The sequence below is a fragment of the Lampetra planeri genome, chromosome 14 (genome assembly GCF_965212315.1).
Source record: "Lampetra planeri chromosome 14, kcLamPlan1.2.h2, whole genome shotgun sequence".
NCBI lineage: Eukaryota > Metazoa > Chordata > Hyperoartia > Petromyzontiformes > Petromyzontidae > Lampetra > Lampetra planeri.
The window spans coordinates 9,434,445-9,459,752 of NC_136120.1; the positions used below are offsets into that span (position 1 = coordinate 9,434,445).

Genomic DNA, 25,308 nt, shown 5'->3' on the forward strand with positions numbered 1-25,308 from the left:
CTCATGATGCATTATGTTTGAATTTTGTTCACACCTGAGGTATTTGAAAACTGCGACTTTATTTTAAGGCATATTTTGGTGACGTGGTCAAGTGTTGGTGGTTTTATTATGTTTTATTTTTATTATTTTATTACTTCCCTTCTACGTGACTTTACCGAAAGAACCAAGAAGAAAAAAAATGTTGGTGGTGCATTTGCATAAAACATTTTTTGCAGAGGCTTGCAGTTCAAACTCACGGACGTCGTGGTTATTACTGCCAAAGACATGCGCTGTCTTCCTCACAGCACAAGTCAAAGATTCACGACATTATTTATTTGGCATCACGGTCCAAATTTGCCAAATTATAAAATATATATACTAAATTGTAACAACTTATAGCAACACCGCCTCCCACGGATAAGCTCGTGTTCACTTGCAGGCCGGTGCTGTGACACCTTGTGCCGCACAGGGATAGCTGACGTCAGTGGGTCCCCTTGACAAAAATAGGGTAAAAACTACAGCCAGGCATTGACATGATTGAGGATTGTATGCAGGACACTTTGAAATTATGGGGTATTTAAGCACCCACTAAAATGCTAATATTTATTCAGTATTCCTGATATTACTCTACGTATGAAAAATAGTACTTGATTTGTTTACCATTCCCATTAATAATTAAATTATATAGAGATTAAAGGATATATTGACTCTACCTCTCTGACCTAAACATGTGTTGTTTGGAAAAATGGAAGGAACCTACAGTAACACAAAGAGAGTGGCTTGCCGACAACATAAGAGATCAGTGCCAGAAAGATGTTGCACTATTTTAGCATATTGGCACAAGACAGAGGAAAGTGGAAATAAATGACGAGATGTGCAGTGGACACCTACTGGCGATCTGCCCATGGATCGTGATGATGACCTCTCTGACCTCCCTGTGCTGTGAAGGGACATTGGCCAAATCAATGCCTGTTACATACTTTTTTTAAGGCTACAGTGTTATCCATGAATGTGTTGAGTTGTATGTGTTATTTGTGCTTGCCAACACAGCATCACCAAATAATTTCACATAGCTATTAAGTAAGAAAGATAAAGCATGGTTACGCAACAGAAAATACCAAGGGAGGCGGAAGTGCACGGATGAAGAAACAATATTTATGCTGAACACATGTGACATCTGCCTTAAGATTCACATTTAGATCTCTCAATAAGAACGTGGTACTTTGGTGATATCTAATTGAAACTGAGTGAATTCAACTTCCTAAAAAGTACAACGTGTAAAGACTCTAACCGATTGTGAATGTGACGGCTTCATTGGCTATTAGTTACAGCTGTGAGGACCATTCGCAAGAAGAGGATGACAAGGGAGCTCTCGGGTAAATGTAACATCCCTGCACTCGGACACACACGGACACACTCGGACACGCACAGGACACACCCGGGGACGCACATGGACATACTCGGACACACTTGGATATGCACAAGACGCACACAAAACGCACGCGGGCATACACAGACACACACGGACACACACAGACACACTCGGACACACACGGAAACACACACAGACACACTCGGGCACACACAGACACACTCGGACACACACGGAAACACACACAGACACACTCGGGCACACGCAGACACACTCGGACACACACAAGACACACACAATACACACACGGACAAACACGCAAACACACAGACACACACACACGGACACACACAGACACTCTCCGCCGTTCACCCTGCGACACTCGAGGCCCCCTTGCAGTGTTGCCACGTGCTTACACACATTATTGTTGTCATTTCAGCATCACATAACGAGCAGCAAAACGTGCTTTATCCTTCTCACATCTATAAAGAAATAATTTACGTGCAAATTTGCTTTACTCATTATTTTATCATGAAGATGAGAGCCTCCTTGAACATCTTGAATTTGTTTTTAGATGATGTAAAAAAATACAAAGCATTATTTCGCTTTCTTTGTTTGCAGCCTGCAGTTGAAAATGTATCTTTGAAATGAAACGAGAAACGTCACACATCCTCCAACGGAAATCATACACGTACAATTCCTCCCATTTAATTTGCATAACAAAGATCTGCCATTCAATTATAAAGGAGGTGTTGTGGGTATTGGATGTCTTATGCGAAGGAGGCGGTGAGGAGGGTGTCTCAAATTATGTGCAGGCCTAGGTGGAAAGAACAAGGAGAAAAACAAAGGCTTATTTCATAGAGGAAATACATCTGTTTGGCTCAGATTACCATCATATATTCATGCAAACACCGATGTCAGATATTTTTGGACAGAGTTCAACAGCATTCAGGAATGCAATTTTACAACGTATTATTTTAAAGAAGTAAAAAAAATAGAAATACATTTCACGTGAATGACATGAATGCTGTACGAGGGAAAATTATGGTGTTAGCCGGTGCCTATTTTGGAATGTTAGATATTTTGTACATTCTGAATTTTTATCGCAAAAAAGTGAGCGGTACCTTTGGCCAGACATATAATTGAAAGTTTAATTTTCTCATAAAATCATTGCTCCTTGTCACATGAGCTTGCTGCGCACATTAATTTTCGGTGCAGTAGCGGGTGCGCTGGTTTAGCGCTGCAGTGCTTAGCGGAGGGGTTCTGTGGAAAGGTACACGCATGGTTAATGCATTAGGCAGCACGGTGCCAGCAGACGACGGTGCAGACAATAGGCTCTGACTTAACCTGGTGGCATGCAACAATTTATGCCTCCAGTGATTCGATGAGTTCTCGTGATTTGGGCTCTCTATTTGATTAACAACATTTTTTTTTATTATGTAATGTTTTCAATCTCATTTGTTTTACTTCGTGATCATCTCTCTTGCGTGGTTTGCTCCATCAGCTTTATTGTAAAATTAGAATTTCATTAGCAATGATGTAATGCATGTAATCTTGAATGTTAGAATGAATATTTTTTTCCTGAATAGATGCATCTTTACACGCACACTTGTAGAGAATCTTTAGTGTTCTCACCTGATATGCACGGGGTTTCTCTGATCTGTTTTGGCATCCTCCCACACAAATAACAAAAAGGGGGAATCGGAAAAACTGTCAAAAGCAGAATCTTGCTTACAAACTCATTGAACAATCTGACAACTTGTGGGGAATATATCAAATAATTCCTGAATCATGGGGAACAAAATCAATCCCTGCCTACATCCATTTTGTCTTCCCCTGTACATTAAGCAGTCCTTAACCTCCTTCCGTTCCCCTCTCACAGCCTCACCTCTTCTTTATTGCTCATTCCATTCCTCTTCCATCCCCTCGCCCCTCCACTCCTTCCAATCCCTTCCCTGCCCTTTCTCGACTCCCGTGTGACCTCTGTTGCGGTCACGCATTCGTCAACCCGTGTGCACCCCTGCCATCTGGATCACTCTGTTTCTGCTTTTTAAGCGCCTTGAGTTAAGGCGCTCCGTATATAAAATAAGATTTTGAGCCTCATTTGAGAAAACTGATTATTTCGTTTTACGTAAAATGTATGTCTTTTTTATTTGATCGTTTGAATCAGCAATAAATATCTTGGTTGTGTTTTTTAATTGTCCATAAATACAAGTATAAAAAATATCAAAGGTGCAAATAAGTGATGGAGGAAGAGTCCACGTGAGACTGCGGCACGGGATGCTTCAGCGTGCTCTCTGTTTGTGTGCTGCAAGGATAGCGCTTCTGGCTCCCACACCGATCTGGCAACAATATTCTACCTGGAACCCCTTTACACTTTAAAAACAGTTGTACTGAATTGTTTTACGGTAATTTTTTGTTGGGTATCCTATGATCATATTTTATATAAATAATAATATTCATTTCTGGTCAAATACAGGGTGCTTTAGAAAGATTGACCCGATTTGAAATAGCTATATCTCTGAAATTGGGTCCATCTTTTTCAAACACCCTGTATATACATGCAAATGTGTTTTTTTTTCATGAAGCAAAACTCGAAAGTAATGGCGACATTTGTTTTGGCACACACAGCAAACTTGCCGGACTAAAGACCAAGGATGGTTACAGAGCATTGTCGAGGTATGTTCACTTCGCACGTGCCGTGTCAACAGAACGTATTCATACTAAGCAATTAATCTAAGGTAAGGCCTGGATGTCATTGCTCAGCAAGGCACCGGATACTGGAGTCTCACAGCAAGCTGTGTCACGGAGGATACATGCAGTGCAAATGTGGTTTGCAGTACATTTTTTATTTAGTGTACACAATGTTTGCTTGCAAAGAGAATCCACATCCGCAGCGAATGACACCATTTGCAGGGACTTGATTAACGGTGGTGGAGTAGGTGAGTGCACCGGATGCCTATGGTGCAAAGAGAGCCCACAGGATTAATACTTCACATTATTTATTTGTTTTGTTATTATCTGGCACGGATTAGCAGGGTTGGCTACGTACAGTGCGAAAGAAGCTCGACGTATTACATTCAACTTTATAAACAAAAAAATACGATTCTATTGAGATAATTTTCGGACCCATATGCCTCGGCCACGGAGGGAGGGAGGGTAGGGAGGGGCACGGGGAATGGAGCATTGTGGAGCCATGATCACGGATTCGCTGTGGGGGGGGGGGGGGGTGCGAATCTTGGGCCTGGTGCCATCTTTGGGATGACGAGACCTGGCTCCCAGTTGTCATGGAAACGAGGCATCTGTCCCCACCGTGGCCCACTTTTTCCTACCCGTGCTGCTGCAGTGTTGGTAGGGTGCTCAAGAGCTCATCGATGATAGCGTGCAGGGCATCATTTAGCCAGGCTGACCCGTGGAAACACTCGTGACATCTTCTTGGTTCTTTCGGTAAAGTCACGTAGAAGGGAAGTAATAAAATAATTTACCGAAAGAACCAAGAAGATGAATCCCTGCAGTCACGAAAGCTTTAAATCGAAACTCGTGACATCACCGGTCATTGTTCCATGGACATTCTCACAAGTGTGATGTCACTCAGCCGTCTGACCATGTTGGTTTTGAAAAAAGAATACTCGGAAGAAAGCTTTTTTTTAAATTACACAAAAAATAAATTTACACTAAACTGGCCTGCGGTAACAATAAACTTTGTGTCAAGGAAGATGCAACCCAAAAAATAAGTAGCTCTTATCTTTTTAGATCGAAATCTAATCTGTGTGCCTCAGGCTTTAGAATATGAGTTTGAGCTAGGATGCCATAATGGTGTGCTTGACCGTAACGTTAAGCTTTATGATTTCATTACTGAGGCTTCAAACTCTGTCAACGACAACAGCCGCCGTTCGCCACTAAGTGCTGCTGATGTCACCATGGCGCTTGTGCCAGGCGAAGTGCACGTTGAGGCCACGTAGGGTGTGAAAGGCTCGCTGCTGGCAGCAGGTCACGGGACAGACCCAGGTGTTATGGGATGACTGAGATGACTGGCAGATGCACCAACTGTGCGCCCCACTGTGCAAACTCGCTGCGTTTTAGACGCCCGGCGCTCCGCCCGTTGTTATAAGCGTCGCTCCTCCGCACTCCGCTGTTGGACTGCCCAGTAGCGTTCTTCACGAGCCTCCTTCAGAGGCCGATCTTGACACCGCGTGTGTCAGTTTGGGACGTACAAATTGCAGTTATCGTACACTGCATAGAGGACAACGCCAGCTTTTTTTTAAGGGTTGTGTCATTTCTCCAAAACAAAATGTTTTCTTCAATCGCTTCACAACCACACACCCACCCCTCCAACCTCGCCTACATTGCTGCCCCGTGGGGTCGATGACTGCGCCGCGGTGGGTGAGACGGGGAGGTAGTGGTGTTGGTGAGATGACAGAAGGGCGCAGCAGGGGACTGAGCATCCCAGAGAGCCCACGGTTAGTTTATTGGGCACGGGAACAAGGGGGCCCGGGGTGGATTCCTCGGCCGACTCAGCCTGGCTCTGGTGCAGCTCCACGAGGCAATGGGGTCCCCCCCCCCCACCCCACATGCATCAGTGACGGCTGACACAAGCCTCGGTTTGGCCAAGTCTCTACCAGATGACCCCCCCCCCTCCCTGGAGAAACATCGGAGGAGACGGGACCGGACGTTGTTTGCCACCCAGGCTTCAAGTAATAGATGACGCCATCATGAACGCGGGTACATTTTAAAAGATCTTAGCAGTCACACGTGCTCCTGCGAGCTTGATGTGTCAACTGGGCAGGATCGCACTGCAACGTGAGTCCTTGCCATGGTCTGCGTTTGCCGTGCTAGCCACGCTGTCACTCCACTGTTCAGGTGAATCCCTGCATTTGTTGTTTTCTGCTGTGAGAACCAGGTCATAGGTACAGCAATGCCGCGGTGATGCGTTACTGAAAAGGTGCGACGACGGATATCGAAACGACGTCAATCAAATCCATTCACGGGGGGTAGTGGTGGGTGGTGGAGGCGAAGGCTGAGAGGCGACGGGTAACGAAAGAGTGTGGGGTTGAGGCGACGCAACATCGGGTAGGGGCCGTCCATAAATGACGTCACGCATCTAGGGGGGAGTGTCAGACATTTGTGACGATGTGTGACGAGGGGGGGGGGGTTTGAGAAATGTGACGTCACATCAAAATGCGCAACATAAAATAAATATAGACAACACGTTATACTTAATTAAATAGACTTTTTAATAAATATTTTCTCCTACAAGATCAGAGTGCAGCGCCACATTAAATACGCACTACAATGACAATAGTTTAAAGCGATTTGCAGCATATTTTATTTTCAAAATGGAAATATGGTTTTTTGGGGGGGCAGAGCTTTGTGACGTCATATTTGAGGGGGGGGGGTCTGACTTTTTGTGACGCCGTGTGACGAGGGGGGGGGGGGTTAAAAGTCGTCCAAAATCGCGTGACGTCATTTATGGACGGCCCCGTAGCGGTGTGGATAATAAAGTGACGACGCGGCTTGCGAAACGACGTACAAGGATGGAGACGTAAATCGAGGCGTTCTTGGAGTGTAGCTGCTGTACAATGGCGGCTCGCTATTCAATCCCAATTTTCTAGATTGTAATTTACCAACGTGCGCGACACACTAGCATAGAAGGATATTTTATGTTTTGTTCTGGCTGTCTTTGCCTAGATTTCAGTTTAACAACAACAACAAAAGCCACGTGATTTTACTCCAGTCTGTGGGTTACGTTACTATCTGTTGTGTTTTACTCCAGAGGGAAGACACTGGGTGAGTTAGCGGTTGCGTTCACCTGTGGAACGGAGTGACTGTGTGCTATTTTTAATTACACTTTTCGCACGAGGGTGTTGTATATGTGTGTGTATTTGTGTATATATGTGTGTGGATGCAGCAGCGGGGAGCGGTAGTGTAGCGATTAGCGCTGCGCTACGAACCCGGCGACCCGAGTTCGATTCTCGCTCAAGGCCAACACCCGTGGCGATTATCTGAACCGGTCCTGCGTCTACCCTAGGTCGACTCAGCCTCAAATGAGTACCTGGTGCAGTGCGTAAAAACATCACCACTGGGGAGAAAAAGGCGGCCGGGCGTGGTGCTGGCCACCCACACCCTCGTGTACCGTTTTGGCCTTCATAGGTGCTCGCAAACAGCACTTGCCCCTACAGTCTGTTACAGGCTGTAAGGGGGATTTTGGTCTTAGTCTTTGGATGCATCACCACCCACTGCTCAAATTCAGGTAGTGCACGTTGCAAAATAACATGTTGAGTTCGGGTTTATAATACGACCGGGGAAATAATATCAGCCGAATCTCTTCTGGCCGCTGGCACACCACGTTCAGTATACTTGACTGGAAAATTAATAGTCAGTTGCCACATCCAGTCTTCTAACGACCCGGATAGTGTCCATTGAGAAACGACGTCCTGGTTTTAGCTCCACCTCTGGTAAAACAGACTGAGGACCAAAGACGTGACTGGACTCAATCACAGCTGTGAACTCTGCTCCATTCCACCTGGAATTGTGACACGTGGCGATGCTCATCTACAGGTCTCATGCTCATTTTGTTCGTAATTGTATGTGCCTGACGTTAGTTCTGTCCTCTGATGGAATGTGATGTAAAGGGGGAATTCGTTGGTGCATGGCAGCTCGGCTTAGATTATGAAACGGACATTTCCACACGTCCAGGCATAGCTGTGCATGGTGTGAGACTGGTTTTAATGTCGTGGCTATGCCAATCCACACTGATACTCATGCCACATTAGTTCCCGTGCTTAGCAAGTACGCACACACGCACACGCGTGGACACTACGGGTTATTGATATTGAGATGTGCGGCTTCTCTTCTTGCTCGTCATGGGTGAAGGGTTCCTCTATTAGAGAAACGTTCAACTCGAGTAAGTGACATCGGTAACACACTGATCGATGGTACATCTGGGAAACAAGTTGGACAAATACAAACTGCGTTTCTCCGTTAGGGGGGGGGGGGAGGCTTGAGCATTGTGAGCGTGGCAACACTGAGTGGCGCCACTAGGTGGCGCCAAGCATACGTCCATGAGACAACAGCGATCTTCCTCCCTCGCACGAGTTCAGGGACAGGTGAACGCGTGGCCTCGTGATTGGCCGTGCTACTTATGGGCGCCACGGCGAGATGTTAACAGGAGGTAATGGAGTAAGGAGGTCATGGGTTCGATCCCGACCCTGACGTCTGCTGTATATTTGGAGTTTGCGTCTCTCTCTCCATGGTCACGTGGATTTTTCTCCGGGTCCTCCGGTTTCTCCCTCCACAATTGGAATGAACACGCGTTTAGAGTATTTGGCTGCTATAAATGTACACGTGATAAGCCACTTCTTTGAGCTATAATTTGTGGCCAGGTCGCTTCTGAAAAAGAACTCTATAGGTCAGTGGGCCTTACCTGGTAAAATGATAGTTTTATAATGACCCTTCTCCCCGGATTATAAGATGCACCCCCCCCCCTTATTTTAAAGAAAAAGTTGGGGGTGCTGCGTATAACGTGGTAGCTGTGTGTGTGTGTGCCACCAAACTTGCATACATTTATTGACAGCGGCCACAACTTTGAGCTGCGTATTTTTTTTTTCTCTGAAAATGTGTATAAATTTGGAGAATACGGTACTGGGGGTTCGTAACACATCCGCATTGTTATAACAAGCATGCGAAGTCTGATGCTGCTCGATTGAATGAGCTGTGTGTTAAGGCTAACAAGTCGTTTTGCGCATATGGGGGGGGGGGGGGCAGCAGTGTAGGAACGTATTGGTGGTACACGGACGGTGCGCGGTATTAAAAAATGAAATTTTTCTCAGTGATTATTTATTTTCCCGCGATTCGCAACCCCGGTCAGAAAATCTTGCATCAAAATCAGTTCTCGTGATGTCAAAGCAGTCAGAAGACGAAGTTCGGTTCAAATGTTGATTTTAGACTGTTTCGTGAAGATCGCGGTGTTATGCTGCATCAGTGTACTACCAATACATCCATTTCTTACATTCTTAGTGGTCGCATTGCCCCATCAGCAACTTAGCACCGTTACACCATGACCTTTTAAAATCACCTCAGTGTAATTTTTGGGAAATTACAAGGGGCACCACGGTGGTGAGATGTTAACTACCTTGCCTGGTATGCAGGAGGTCGTGGGTTCATTCCCGACCCTCACACCTGTATATTTGGAGTTTGCATGTTCTCCCTGCGGTCGCATGGATTTTTCTCGGGGTCCTGCAGTTTTTCTCTCCACATTTAGAAACATGCCTTTAGATTATTTGGCTGCTATAAATGTCCACGTGATAAGCCATTTTGTTGAGCTATGATTTGTGGCCAGGTCGCTTCTGGAAAAGAGCTACACAGCTCAGTGGGCCTTACCTGGTAAAATAAAAATAACAAACAATGATTATAATTTGTTTTATATTATGCTATAGTCATCTATATTAGCTTAATACATTACTTTTATGAAAACCAATACATGCTGGACAACTATAGCATGTGTACCAGATCATACCAGGGAACAATAGTTTATACTTCACTACAAGTGTGTGTTTTAGCTGTGCATTTTCGGGAATGTATATATTAGTGTATATATAAAACAATGTTCACAGGAGAACTGTACGACCGGTGTTTTCCGTATCATTGAGACAAGGGTCTTCGATAAATCACTAAATGCCTACCTTAGCAAAGGGCCGTACAGATAATTATTAAAGTATTTCTTATAAATTTGTCGTGCATTAAAATAACTATTAAACATGTTTTTCCACAATAGGAATATATTTTTTTCGTCTAATTTAATGTAATTATGATTAAAATTAACGATAGATATATACAGTGTGAGTCATATTGGCATGAATAAACATACACATTGACTAGCTACTACATATACAGTATAATCTTGTTCTTTACACTAAAAAGCTTCAATAATTATAAGTTGTTTCGATATCATAACCATAACTTTATTGTTTAATGATTTGAGATGACAGCAAATTCAAAATAATTTTACACGTATATAAATGTGCCGTCCCGTTGTTCTACACTCGAATTCTTCAGTCAGGTTAATAACGCGACAGGCAAATGGTATTTGGTGTTGGCTGTCATCACGCACAGTTCTAACAAAGCCCAGGCCGCATCGTTGCGTTTGCTTGAATGCGTCGCGGTGTTGGTGTGTGCCGTGTGGCTGCGGTCCTGACTCTGGTGATGCTGATGACCTTGCCCTGTGCCTGATCTCATCCCTCCCCGCCCACCCACCACAGTAAATCTAAGCAGGGCAAGCGCTCCGCCATCAAGGGCTTCAGGTACCACCTCCTCCTTATTGACCTGAGCTGTGTGCTTTGTGAGCCTTGATGCAGCGCTGCAGGAATGGGGGAACAAAACCCCTCTTAATTAGCATGGTTGGTTATGTACGGTGGGAAAGAAGGTAATGGATGCAAAGCGCTGCATTAAAAAAAAACGTTTCAACCTTGCAACAAAAACCTTAGATTAAAAACAAACGATGAATTACCCCAACAGTTCTTAGCCAGAATGTTGTGTGTTTGCAGTGAGGGAAAAACGTATTTTATCCCCTGCTGATTTTGTACGTTTGCCCACTGACAAAGAAATTATCAATCTATAATTTTAATGGTAGGTTTATTTGAACAGTGAGAGACAGAATAACAACAACAAAATCCAGAAAAACGCATGTCAAAAATGTTATAAATTGATTTGCATTTTAATGAGGGAAATAAGTATTTGACCCCTCTGCAAAACATGATTTAGTACTTGGTGGCAAAACCCTTGTTGGCAATCACAGAGGTCAGACGTTTCTTGTAGTTGGCCACCAGGTTTGCACACATCTCAGGAGGGATTTTGTCCCACTCATTTTTGCAGATTTTCTCCAAGTCATCAAGGTTTCGAGGCTGACGTTTGGCAACCATCAGCTCCCTCCACAGATTTCCTATGGGATTAAGGTCTGGAGACTGGCTAGGCCACTCCAGGACCTTAATGTGCTTCTTCTTGAGCCACTCCTTTGTTACCTTGGCCGTGTGTTTTGGGTCATTGTCATGCTGGAATACCCATCCACGACCCATTTTCAATGCCCTGGCTGAGGGAAGGAGGTTCTCACCCAAGATTTGACGGTACATGGCCCCGTCCATCGTCCCTTTGATGCGGTGAAGTTGTCCTGTCTCCTTCGCAGAAAATCACCCCCAAAGCATAATGTTTCCACCTCCATGTTTGACGGTGGGGATGGTGTTTTTGGGGTTATAGGCAGCATTCCTCATTCTCCAAACACGGCGAGTTGAGTTGATGCCAAAGAGCTCCATTTTGGTCTCATCTGACCACAACACTTTCACCCAGTTGTCCTCTGAATCATTCAGATGTTCATTGGCAAACTTCAGACGGGCATGTATATGTGCTTTCTTGAGCAGGGGGACCTTGCGGGTGCTGCAGAATTTCAGTCCTTCACGGTGTAGTGTGTTACCAACTGATTTATTGGTGACTATGGTCCCAGCTGCCTTGAGATCATTGACAAGATCCTCTCGTGTAGTTCTGGGCTGATTCCTTACCGTTCTCATGATCATTGCAACTCCACGAGGTGAGATCTTGCATGGAGCCCCAGGCCGAGGGAGATTGACAGTTCTTTTGTGTTTCTTCCATTTGCGAATAATCGCACCAACTGTTGTCACCTTCTCACCAAGCTGCTTGGCGATGGTCTTGTAGCCCATTCCAGCCTTGTGTAGGTCTAGAATCTTGTCCCTGACATCCTTGGAGAGCTCTTTGGTCTTGGCCATGGTGGAGAGTTTGGAATCTGATTGATTGATTGCTTCTGTGAACAGGTGTCTTTTATACAGGTAACAAGCTGAGATTAGGAGCACTCCCTTTAAGAGTGTGCTCCTAATCTCAGCTCGTTACCTGTATAAAAGACACCTGGGAGCCAGAAATCTTTCTGATTGAGAGGGGGTCAAATACTTATTTCCCTCATTAAAATGTAAATCAATTTATAACATTTTTGACATGCGTTTTTTTATAGATTGTGTTGTTGTTATCCTGTCTCTTACTGTTCAAATAAACCTACCATTAAAAATATACACTGATCATTTATTTGTCAATGGGCAAACGTACAAAATCAGCAGGGGATCAAATACTTTTTTCCCTCACTGTATATGTTTAACTTTGTTTGCACCGTACGTAACCAACCGTGATACACGGAGGTGCGGGGAAATGTTGTCATCAGGGACGACACCTGGCAATGGGGCAAAACCTATAACAATTTCAGTAAAACAAAAGAGTTCACCTTTTTTGTTCTGTTTTACTCTTCCAAGAAAAGTGCCACCCTGATACCCACTGCAGCATGGAGACACTGACCTGGATAACTGAATTAATCTCCCAAGCCTCAAGGCTACGTTATATACGTTTACATTGGGACGACAAAAATAGAGTTCATAGGCTTTCGAAATAGGGGAGATTATGCAAAATTATGGAAGATAATGTATTCTCCGTAATTGAAACGATAACACACTCATCGTAAGTTTATCCATGTGGTCTGTCAGCTACCGGGCAGTCGAGTGGGTTGGTTGTTGGAACTCTAGTATACACGTCCGGGTCAGATGTAAACACATGAGGCACAGCGCGTGCATGTGTGTAAATACTGGGGTTGTTAAACTACCGGCAATCTGGTAACCGTTGTTTTTTAATTTACCGGTTCCAGAAGTCAGGAACCAGCAGTCGTTTGCTATGGAATGATAGGAGTGAAATTGGCACGGGGGGACGTACAAACGACACGGCGTGCGCGAATCTGACTGGCTGTGGCATGCCAGGGGTCGGCAACCAAAATAACAAGAAAAGCTTTTTTTCAGAATTCGGAAAGAAACACAATATTTCAAGAGCCGCAATGCATCTGAATACGAGACGGTTCTTAATAAATAACGTCACGAAGCAGTCCTTAAAGAGCCGCATGCGGCTCTGGAGCTGCAGGTTGCCAACCCCTGAGCTACGCCTACCATAACCGAATTGACTTTGTGTGATCCGTCCGTCTTGTAAAAACCTCGAATAAACGGTTGCCAGATTGCCGCACATATGATTCGATTCAGTCTGTCGGTGAGGCAGTTTAAGAATGGGCCAAGGTTTTTTTAACCTTATTTTGCGTCTGTTCACCAATCAATATAATGGGTTAGTCCATTGGCAGATTTTGTGGGGGTGGGGTAAAGCGTGGAGAATGCACACCTCTTCCAATACGTCTGGTCAATATGGCAGAGTACAACAGATATCTTCTAGAGCTGCCTCCAGTGGTAGCCAACTTATTCCAAAGAATTACTGAGTTCAGAGTTCACGAGTCAAGAGCCGCATGGCTCACCAAATAAATGCAACTTGAAACTTGAGTTCCAACCTCATCTCGGCTTTGTCCCTATGTGCCTTGGGGACATCGGGCATCCATGTCGAGATGAAGTCAATTAAAGCGTTGGCACGGTTCACAACAGCCGAGATGTCCGTGGCCTTCAGGAGAGATCTCAAAGAAGCCGCGGTCGCACGAAAGTTATATTGCCATGGGCCATAATGTTAGCCGGCAGCATTTCACTGTGCACATGAATGAGTTGGTATTTTCAGGATAGAATACAGGATAGCCCTGCGGAAATTTGCTACACTTCTAACTTTTAACCATACCCTTGGTGACCTAAATATTACGAAAGCATGTACAGTCTCGGGGAATTTCAAATTTTGCTGAGTCCAATTCTTAGCATTTTGAAAACTAACTTCAGTTTAAGAGTCAGGTGTACGATGGACATATGGTAAATTGCAATCGATGTCTACTGTCATCGAGACATCGTTTCAGGGCAATGTATTTATCCTTTTGTGTAGGGTCAAGTAGAGTAATTATATGACTGCTTCCAAATATTGAGCATTTTAGCCAGTCGGGCTGGGTTAGGAATATTTGGTGCCTCGGGGTGTTTGAATTCAAAGGATAAACAAAATACAACTTATCTTTTGATAGTAACTTACTGTGGCAAAGTACGGTACTGCGTTTCAAATGTTTAAGGTGTTTTTTATGTGTGTGTGTGGATATTTTGTGTAAACTTGCCTTGGATTAGATTTTGTTTTATTATCTTATATGATGGTGTGAATAATTTTAATACTTTACTTTAATTGTTTTTTTTTCCGCTGGGCTGTCTTCACATCACGTTCACTCCTTTCCAATGACTGCAACACAAAAGCACCTGCTACATACGTGCATGTGTGAAGCGGTCGCATGAATATTGCCATCTCTAAAAAGATGCGTACCTGACGTGAGCACTAAACTGAACATTGTGGTGGGGTGGGGGGGGGGCAGATGGCACGATGAGACCTATATAGACTTCTGCTGGTCACCTCTCTGTGTGCGCAGTCCGCCACAAGTGAGCGCACCTTCTGTTACCGTGCTGCCCAGGGTCACTGCGTCGGTCAATGGACCCACTTGACTCGTGGCTTTGTTTGCAGCAATCAGTTTGTCTTTAACCCTTTGGCTGCAGCAAGGGAACCGAAGGTGCGAAGGCCAAGGATGCGAAAGACAAAGGAGGAAAGCCAGACAAGTACGTTCAGCAGACGCGTGCGTTCAGTTGTTTTTGTTTTGTTTGTGTGTGTGTGTACGAGGCGTGCGCGTTTTGCTGCTTGTAAAGGTGCACGCCGCTGCACGTTCGCAATTCCTTAAATCGCAATTGTAAGAGCTTCATTTTGTATAAATAACATGCACACTTAAGCCTTTATGTAAGTCTTGTGATCCTGGTAAACAAGGTGACAGGAGTTCTACATGCCAATATGTTTATCTTGAGCAGCCAATGTTACATGAGACACTGAAATAAAATTAGATTATTGCAACAATTTTGTTTTGCTTTTAGCTTAAATTGACAACCAATGCTTTCAAAGGATGACAAAGCAATGATCAGTTTACATTGAATCATATTTATTTTTACTGCCGTGATAATATATTTTTGTTTAAAAAAAAAACCCACGTATTTTATATTTGCAATGAACAGTTTGCCCAATGATAGCTAGCTAACGTAGCCGTCGTGCCGGCGTTATGCTCCTCCCACGAACGTCGCAGGTCGCTAGCCCCCCAGCTTGTCAAGAGGCCTCGTTGATAAGAGCCCCCCCCCCCCCTCATCCGTAAATAATTCATCGCAACTCGAACGGGGCCAGCGCCGCATCCTTTCAGTGTCACCAGCGCCTGTCAGGGGAAACAATGCTGCCCGGGGACTCAATCTTTTGGGGGATTTTTTTTTGTCTGTCGCCCGCTCCACTGCTCCGGGACTGTGCCCCGTTGAAATTTTGCCGCGTTTCACGTTGCAGCCGCACTCATTAAAACATGAAGGAAATGTTACCCCCCCCGACCACCCCCACTTCCACCTCCACACCGCCGACTCCCACCTTGCCGGCCGCCCGCTCTCGCCAGCCCCCTCTTCTCGTGGCGGGCCGACGCCACTGCTCCTGCAGGAGCGCCGGCACTCGGCCGAGTCACGTTAACTATTCGCATGCATTACACTTATTGGGCTGTTTGATGAATTTAAAAAAATTAGACGAACGCACGCGCTGCGGCCCCCTTTGAATTAAATAACAAAGTCAAGCATGCTTTGGTGAACTATATGTCAGAATAAAACAGTGGTTGTCAGGCTCACCGGTGCTGGCTTTGCGGTGGTGTCAAATGTCCCGGACTGTTCAGCACTCCAGCTTGAGTTTCAGTGCAGGGCTGGCTAAAGACTGATGCCCACGCAATCGTATGCACGGACGCCCGCACGCCCGCCACCGCTTTTACCTTTCATTTGCTGCACAATCGCAGTGAGAAGCGGCGTTTTGAAGGCCATCCTCCAGGGCGTATATGTTAATTTGCAGGGGATTACTTACGCAGGTAACTATTTGTGGCACTGTCATTGTATTTTTTGAATAACTCGTCGTGTGTGCTTTGGAAATCGCGTTGTGCATGCCCGTTTGTTCGTGCGCGTCGAGAGAGTTTTGCAGACACTAATATAATACGTTCTAGATTCATGTGATTTTATTTTCAATTTAACATTTCCAATTCATTGTCTAATAGATCAAACCACATCAAGATAAAGTATTTGTGTTTTATGTGAAGTACAAATGTTAACAGTAGAAACCTTTGACTCGTCTTTCGTACTCCTGCCTTTAGCAATCGATTACATGGCTTGTTAAGGATTTTATATTTTTAAAAGTGAACAATCATATCGCAACGGTTTGTATTCAGGGCTGGCGTCAAATCAGTCTTTTCTGGAATAAAGCTGGTCAAAACAAAGTCTCCAAAGGACCAAAACTCATCCGCGGGAAACAAGAACTCAAGTGGTAAGAGACGTCGCAGGCGGATTGATAGCCGAACTCGATACGCGACTTTCTTTTCCAGCGCTCTGTGGCTCGGAGCAGGTAAAATGAAGCGCTCTCAGCCGCAATTCCGCTCGCTCGGGTGCAACGCCACTGTACAGCAATGCTGAGGAGCTGTCATCAGCAATCATGAGGTGCTGTCATCAGCGATGATGAGGCGCTGTCATCAGCAATAATGAGATACTGTCATCAGCAATGATGAGGCACTGTCATTGCTGGTGAACTATTCAGTAATGTTGCTTCAATGAGAGTGTAAATGGGAATTGGCAGTGCCTTTATGAAGAAATTATGTTGCAAGTGTCATTTCACGTAATTCTTTTGTTTGTTTTCTCGTCGTAAATATAAGTCACTGCTTTTTAGTTTTATATTTACAATGTCAGTTTAACTCATTTCTAAGTTTAATATGACAGGAGTTGAAAAATAAGCTGCAGTGTGCTCCTTCTCAACTGTTGGAAGGAACTCATCATTGGTGGACATAGGAGCTGTATAACCATAGAGCAACCACTCTTTGACTTCCCGCAAAGTGGTGTTCAGGCTCTGTTGGCTTGACTGCAAGCCAGGCGTTCTGCCAACTGTGCCACCCGACCAGGGACTACTGGACTCGTCTAGTTGATTAAATACAAATTGAGACCGCAAAGTGGTGGCGAATATGTAGAAGCCAGTGATTTGTAGGTAATTTGTGGGGTGGTGGGGGGTGTAAGACTTGATATGTACCCGATATTTTCTGCTGGGCATTTAAATTCCTGCAGGGGGCAGTACAGCACGAGGTTTAACTTCGTCTCTAGAATGATAAATGTTGTGGGTTCATTCTCAAACACACTGGTGAGTGCTGAACTAGTAACGAATGGGCACGTTTAGTTTACCTGACAACCCTCACTAATTGGCCGTGTCGGATTGTGGCGGAGTTTAACGACGCAATTATATTTACGTGATCTAACCCAAAAAAAAACCTCTGACGGATAATTATCTTCGTCTGTTAAGAGTTTCAATTCTCCGCCCATTGGTATGGTTTCCTCATAGCTCCCCGCTGTATGCAATACAGCATTACAAACAACGAGAATCAAGATTTTCTGAGAGAATGTTCATCCGTTTATTTTGCACGTTGGTTTTTTGTGATCGTATTGTTATGATACACTGAAGTGTGTTATTCCTTTCATGTTGCATCCTAATTAATGGATGTATAACTCTTCCATCTTGCTTAAGGCATCTATAATCTAATAGACCAGCCTTCATAATCTAAGTTGGGGGGGGGGTGAAATTAATGCGTTAATATTATTGTTGCATTTTAATTGTACCCCCAAGTTTTAAATAAGAGTCCTGGAAAATTTACTGCACTTAGTCTCTTACAAAATAAACCTATCTCAATGAGCTCTCATCTGGTTATGTGTTATCTATCCATGGGGTAAAACCTATTTGTATTTCTTCATCATGTTGTGTGTGTATATATACGATATATGCATGTAGCTGGTGTGAACTAACACGTGTACAAACTGACCCAACAGATGAACCTGCTGTCATAGACACCGACCACAGGCCCAAGTCTGGAAGGGGGAAAGATTTCGATACTATGTCAATGGCCTCCATCACTGCCGTCACCACTAATGTGTCGAACAAACGGTGAGACGCGGCCCGATATGGGGGGGCGAGGGCGCCAGTCGCACGGGCATGGGGAGGGCTGCCCACACTTCTTTTGACCCTGAAGGACCCCCCCCCTCCCCCACCTTGCATCGTGATCAAGGCCCAGCGCTTTAATCAGGGGTGCAACTACCTATTGCAATTGGGGCTATGCAAGATCCCCCTCCTTTCTCTGTCTTTTTTTCTGAAATTACCGATTGTTTACCTGTATGCAATGCAATGCAGGCTATAACTATATATGTAATTTTAGTTGCACCGTGTATTGGGTTTAGAGGAAGACGGTCTCACAGTAACAGGATTTATTACAAAAGATTTAGAGGTACAATACTCACATTTAAGTTATCGTGCGTCTTGCTTTCATGTCGGCCCATCGGTCTGACATTTCCTCAAAGGGCGTGGATCGTGAAGCTTTCTGCTGTTCTATTGATATGATAGCCAGATGCTTTAATCGGGGTTGGTCCATGGTAGACCGCAGGTAATTTTTTATGAATGTTTTTTTTTATCTAATACATTTTAACATGTTGTTACTTGTTTATCTGTTGATTCTGGGTCCCCTTGTGGCCGACTAGGACCCTATGTGTCACATAACGCTGCAAACCCACCCCCTCCCTATATTTGCACCTCTGGCTGTTTTCCGATAACATCGGACAGCAGACGAAATCAGCGATCAGAGAGATCTGCCCATGGCTAATATCTCCACGATCGGTGATTCTGTCACAGTCCATTTTTTATCAAATTAGAGCGCCAGCCCCCCATCTGTTGAATGCTTCGCCGATCATTATTTGTAGCGTTGACATTTGCAAAAAAAAATTAACAATGTGCATATCCTCGGCAGTGCCCGAACTGCCCACTGCTGAGGATTTGATAGCAAATGGTGGCAAAAATTGCCTGTTGCTGTTTCCACACCCAGGAAAGAATATGACCAGAGAGATAGTAGACTATCAGCATTTTGAATAAATGTCCATTTTAGTTTATGCGTACAAAGCACTTCGCAAAAACAGTGGGCAGCGATGAGTTGAAAATCGCCATAGTTTCAGCGAGCTTTCTTTTCCTCCCAGTTGCCGCCCCACGTTTTTAGTTCGGAGTGCAAATCTATTCTGTCGCATGATGTGTTCAAAAGCTGAATGTCCAATGTCGAGGTCGACTAGCCATGATGAGAGGGCTTCAGGATAATATTTCTTGTAGTGTATGCTGAAGTCCCGTTCCTCCATTGAAGGAGTATGGACTGCAGTGGCGTACAACGTGGTCCATAGTTTGGGTTTCATGGCCACAATCGCACCGCTGTGGCATGTATTCAATGCACAGGCATCCCTCGATTTACAAAAGGGATGCGTTCGAAAAAAACACGCGTCAAAACAAAATTTCTTAAATCGCAACGGCTTTTACGATTAATGTAATGCTAAACATGAGGGATGTGTTTCGGCCAGTCATTCAAACTCTACTCATAGCCTAGAAATATACACCTATATCCCTTTTCACAATGCAAACTTAATAATAAAGAACATCAATATTAAAACGATTGCATAATAATTCATTTAAAACAAAAATAATTCACCTTTTGAGAGAACACACCAAAAGATCTGCTGCATGTTGGAATGACTGGAGCGGCGATGTGGAGGCGTTGCTGTTGCACTGCAGGAACACCGTGACGCTGTCGCCGATGGATGATGCAGGCCCCCGAGTCAATTCTTGTTTGATGATCTCATGGTGCATGCCGTATGAAATTTCCTTCCCGCAGAAATTCGATTTCTTTATTCGCAAAGTGTCAATTAAATGTAATTTGCGTGAATGAGAAATTTCGTAAACCGAACGTTCATTAATCGAAGGATACATGTTTATCTTATGTGCCTTTATGGGTCTCAATGAGCCTGTTTGTGTTTATATGGGTCTGTATGAGTCTCTGTATATCTATGCATCTCTATGAGTTGGCTCATAGTTCAGGTTACAATGCCACAATCACTCTACTGTGGCTTGTCTTTAATTTTCCATTCATGAAAGAGATGTGCGCAACGGCTTGTTGACGTTACGGAGTGTAATAATTTAATCTAGATTTAAAACTAATTTCCTTAGAACTGCTTTTTGTGATAAGTTTGTTGTCCTTCCCCCGCACCTCAGATTAGAACGGTTGGCCACGTACGGTGCGATAGAAATTCAACATACATACATAACACTGTAATTATAATTTAAGGCAGAAGTACCTTCGCAATCATTGTTTTTATTTATCTGCTGGTGGTTACACGTTTCTCCAGTTAGCCTAAGTCATTACTATAATAATTGGCCGAGCTTTGTCCATTTACACTGAAACCCTAGGATATTATGGTTTCAGTGTAAATGGACTAAGCTCAGCCAAACTTAAGGCAATTTCTTCCATAATTCTTAAGAGGAATGAAGTTGGACTCTTGCACCAAGCCTACCTGCACGGTTAGATGTGTACAGTGCTCTCATGCAAGCATGAATACAGCCAGCCATCAATAGAACCTCAGAAATATTCTCACCGCTATTATGAGTGCCATTTAAACATCTCCCGTGAATGCATGTTTAAAATCAATACGATGACTGTTTATTGGGTAATGCAGTGTTGTGTGCCACTGGGGAACATGTGTGGTTTCACCTTCACCGACAGGCTGTTTATCACTGCTTATGTGCATCAAAGGCTCGTAATATATTGTGCAAGAAACAAGCAGTTTAAGAGTTGAATTGGTTTACTTTACATTGTTCAGGGCAAAACCAGATGCCAAGATGGAACCCACATCTGGGAGACCACAAGATTATCAGGTAACTGAATTGTGTGATTTGTATGGCACAGGTAAATTGTACTTGTGATACAGGACACACACGGAATTGAGAATGTGATAGGATCCATTGTAGAGCAGCCTAGCCCCACATACTGTAGTTAAATTATGTGCATACACGACCAAAGCCTTCTTTATAATGACTGATGTCATCCGATAGAGCTCAACAGGAAAATGCATGTGTAGGCAATGGCTTAGATGTGTGAGCAGCCAGTATTATATTTAGGCTGCCCAATTAACATGGAACATTGGGTCAACGTCGGTTCAGCGATTGCAAAAATTTGCCAACGTTGCGTGTTGTGATATTGAGGTGGCCTTACCCAGGCACAGCAACATCGTTGCACTTACACTGCTTAAATCTGCATGTGAGAGGATGAGGCAGACACGCCAAGGAGAAGCTTGTGAAGCCCCAATGTGAATTCAGGCAGGGGCAATAGTACACCTGACGCCATATTGTCTGTGTGCTACAGCAGAGATGACCAGGACCTACATCTCTGCTGAATTGACCTGGTCAAGGCCTACAATACTATTAATAGGCCAGGGTTGGGTTGTTCTTCACACATTCGGGGGTCCCTGACCCTCTGCTCACAATTATTCAGAACCTTCAAAATGCTGGACAGGACCGGGTATAGCTTCGTTGCTGGGAGAGCCATTTCCCTTTCACCTTGGAGTGTGACAGTGATGAGCTCTGGCTCCTACGCTATTTTGCCACGTGGTTGAAGAAACTTTTGCGCTGCTGTATTAGACTTTAAATCGAGTTACAGATACAATGGGAGGCTGGTGGATGCCCGGGTGTGGTAATTTCTGTTACTCACTGAAGAGTTGGAGGCTCTGCTCCCCATAAAGAGGTGGGGCCTCAATATCAGTGCACCAGAATGAATATAACACCTGCCTGGGTACTCACTTATTAAAACACTCCACCCCGTAAACCCTCTACGAGTGGCTTCATGAGGAATTTTCCAACTTGGGAAGTGTATTTTTGGCCAGCACCAGCTTGGCACGCAGCGTAGGCTTCGCTCCCAATCATTTGGCCGGCGGGTTATCTTTTCATCAACGCCACATGGAAACTGCCTGATCTGTTGCTTCACACTCATTCAACCACACTCATGCCCTATCTTGTCTACGCCTGCAGAGCATGGACCCCTTTACAGGAACACCTGTGCCAGCTTGAAATATTCCTTCGTTCTGGGTTGCCACTGATACATCCAGAATTTCGGCAGACCAGATTTTGTGAGGTCACAGATCATTGAAAGATATGGACATTGTTCCATCAGTGAGTTACTCTAGCAGGCGAGGATGATTCGGCTCGGTCATGTAGCTCACGTGCTCATCCACAGAATGCCCAAGCAGCTGTTGTCTTGCTGGATACAGGCAGCTATATGGGTGGTGCAGCATGAGAAAGGAGTTGGGCTGAAGAAAGAAAGGAGCGGATTTTCCAATAATTGATATAAATTATGTCAAGGGTTGGTCTCTGTAGAATATACTCGTGAAGGACGCTTTCTGGGCAGTTCAATGCAGCCACCCTCCAGCAACGGCAAAGGACAGAGAAACAACCCTTACAATAATATAATTAACCCATAACACCCCCCGAGCTCCTGCTTGCGAGTCTACAACACTCGTATATATGGCTTGAAAGTGTACCAAAACCTTGCAGCAAACACTGTGGGTAACGTCACCGCCACTTAGCGGAGAATGACGGCTGTTGTAATTGTTGTTGAGGTGGAAAACACTCTGGGCTTGTTTCTGGTTGCGAATAATGCGCATGCCATTGCCCCTTGCAGGTGAGCATCACGATCATCGAGGCTCGTCAGCTGATGGGTCTCAACATGGACCCGGTGGTGTGCGTCGAGGTCGGGGAGGAGAAGAAGTACACCAGCATGAAGGAGTCCACCAATTGCCCCTATTACAATGAGGTGACTGCGGGAGACCTGCGTGCGTGAAATCAGTGGGGAAAGGTTGGGGGGGGGGCTGTTCAGTAGGCGAGATAAGATTATTGTTACCACACTGGGAGGCAAGCCAGGCGTGTAATTATTGAATGAGAAATGACATGCGCGGAGGAAAATGTTTGCCTGCATTCTCGCACAAGCGGCAAACGAGGCATGGGAAATGCATTCAGCAGAGATGGAAGTTAGATATATAAGAGCAAGATACATTCAGATGAGCTAGAGATGAGAGATATAGAGAGGAGATGGAAGATAGATCAATAGAAGCAAGATATATTCAGATGAGCATGAGGTGAGAAATATAGAGAGGAGCGAGATGCACCGTATAAAACGAAAGATAAGAGGGATATTCATAAGCGATAGAAAATATGCAAGCGATGCATTCGGAAGAGATATACGACACGAGATATATAAATGAAATGAAACGTAAGATACAAGAGAGAGACAATGAAGAGATATTCAGAAGGGAAAGAAGAGAGGCATGAGAGATGTATTCAGAAGAGATATTAGGCAATGGAGGGCCATGTATTAAGTAGAGATGTAAAGACAAAATAGGAGAGATATATTTAGATAAAAGTACACTGGTACAGTATCTCACAATGTTCCCACCCCTCACTGAATCCCACTGCTTCTGTGTCACGTGACTCCAAAAGGCGATATTGAGCTGGACAGCTCTTTTAGTTGTTTCACACAGTTTTGTGATTTAATAAGGTTAACCAAATCAATTTAATATTAAAGCTATTCAGGGACATTCTAATAGTATGAGTAATGCCAGAGACCAGATTAAGCGAGCCCGTGGATTATAGTTTTGACAGCTCTACCCTCGGGTGTTAAGAATTCACTCTTAAGCATCCCAAGGCTGTGTGTGTTCTGGTTTTATGAGCCTTGGGAATCACCACTCAATTATCACAGCATTGTGCCATTCATTATGTTACTTCTCAGTTGCCAGCAAAGTGATCCAAACTAGAATAAACGAATTAAAACTTAAATATTGTACAACTACTTTTGAGCTTGCAATGTATTTTGCAACTACTATTAGCCTTCAATGTTTTTTTATGTTGTTTATCCAACATTGTAGGTTCGAGATCTGGCCACGCGCATGTTTTTTTAATTGGATCAACTGATTAGGATGAGGTCCAATTCTATTCTAATTGTGTGCAACCCTATCCACCTCATCACAATACGCCTGATCACCTGAGCCTATCCAATCACATTAACAGCACGTGGATCATATTCAATCTCATCCCATCCAACGCGGTGTTACACCTTTACCGGGTACTCACCACTAGCATGATGCAGTGGAGGTGGCAGCAATTCTGATGGCTGTGTTTGCAGCTTATTTTGTTTACTACTGATCTCAAACTCTATTATCCCTGGATTTATCAAAATGCGCCAGTCTTTTAAATCCAAATATCTAAGTTGCCTTTCATAATATTTCTCATGTGTAAGTGCCATTGGCTATGTTCTTGTGAAATGCAATTAAGTTTTATTATATTCGTTGTATCTTCGTTTTGTCATGCCGCTGATAAACTGTCAAGAGGTGATAATGACTTAAAGCTTTCGTGACTGCAGGAATTAATATTCTTTGGTCTTTCAGTAAAGTCACATACATAGGTTCAAAGAAAATAACAAAACATTCTAAGAAAAAAACGACGTTTCGATCGCAACACAAGCAATTGTCATCCGAAGAAAAAAATAGCGGGAAAGCTGCTGAGGCAGGATGTTTTAAAGGTTTGAAATGGGTGTAGCCCAAGGGTCATAAGCGAAGTGGGCTAGTAATGTTAAAATGTAAGATCGGAGAGCTACCTCCACGACGACGAAGCTGCGGAGGTGGCCATTGTATTGTGAGAGATTAGCATGTCAATGTAAGTTGGCTGTGTTAGTGAGACATTTAACCTGTTAATGTAAAGACATTTAACCTGTTAATGTAAAACCAGAGAGTCGAAAATAACTACTAACATCGGAAGGTAGGATGGAATCATCACAGCCAGTTATGACTTAAACTGGTTAATAACGTCCTTCCAATGATTGCTCAGTTTGTACCCATCTTCTCGGTTGAAATTGTGTGTCTATATATATGGATGGCTTCATGAACGAATCTTTGTTGATAGTCTGTGGGCTTGCAAAGTACCTTCGTCTTAGAGAAATCAGTTTTGTGTGAGCCCACCGCATTAAAACAATGATCAGCCACGGCCGAGGTATTGGTCCTACCGTGTTTCAAATGTGCCTTATGTTCACGAACACA

At 44.1% G+C, this 25,308-nt stretch overlaps 1 protein-coding gene across 1 annotated transcript in view; it reads left to right on the top strand.

Annotated features, from left to right (window-relative positions):
* OTOF (otoferlin) overlaps nt 1–25,308 on the top strand; it is a 126,846-nt gene that overhangs the window by 43,966 nt on the left and 57,572 nt on the right. The window contains exons 7-14 of the mRNA XM_078600533.1: nt 1,305–1,355; nt 3,983–4,030; nt 10,609–10,650; nt 14,836–14,895; nt 16,563–16,657; nt 18,196–18,310; nt 21,049–21,103; nt 22,902–23,033. Coding sequence (XP_078456659.1) covers nt 1,305–1,355; nt 3,983–4,030; nt 10,609–10,650; nt 14,836–14,895; nt 16,563–16,657; nt 18,196–18,310; nt 21,049–21,103; nt 22,902–23,033 — 598 coding nt within the window. The remainder of the gene's footprint in view (nt 1–1,304; nt 1,356–3,982; nt 4,031–10,608; nt 10,651–14,835; nt 14,896–16,562; nt 16,658–18,195; nt 18,311–21,048; nt 21,104–22,901; nt 23,034–25,308) is intronic.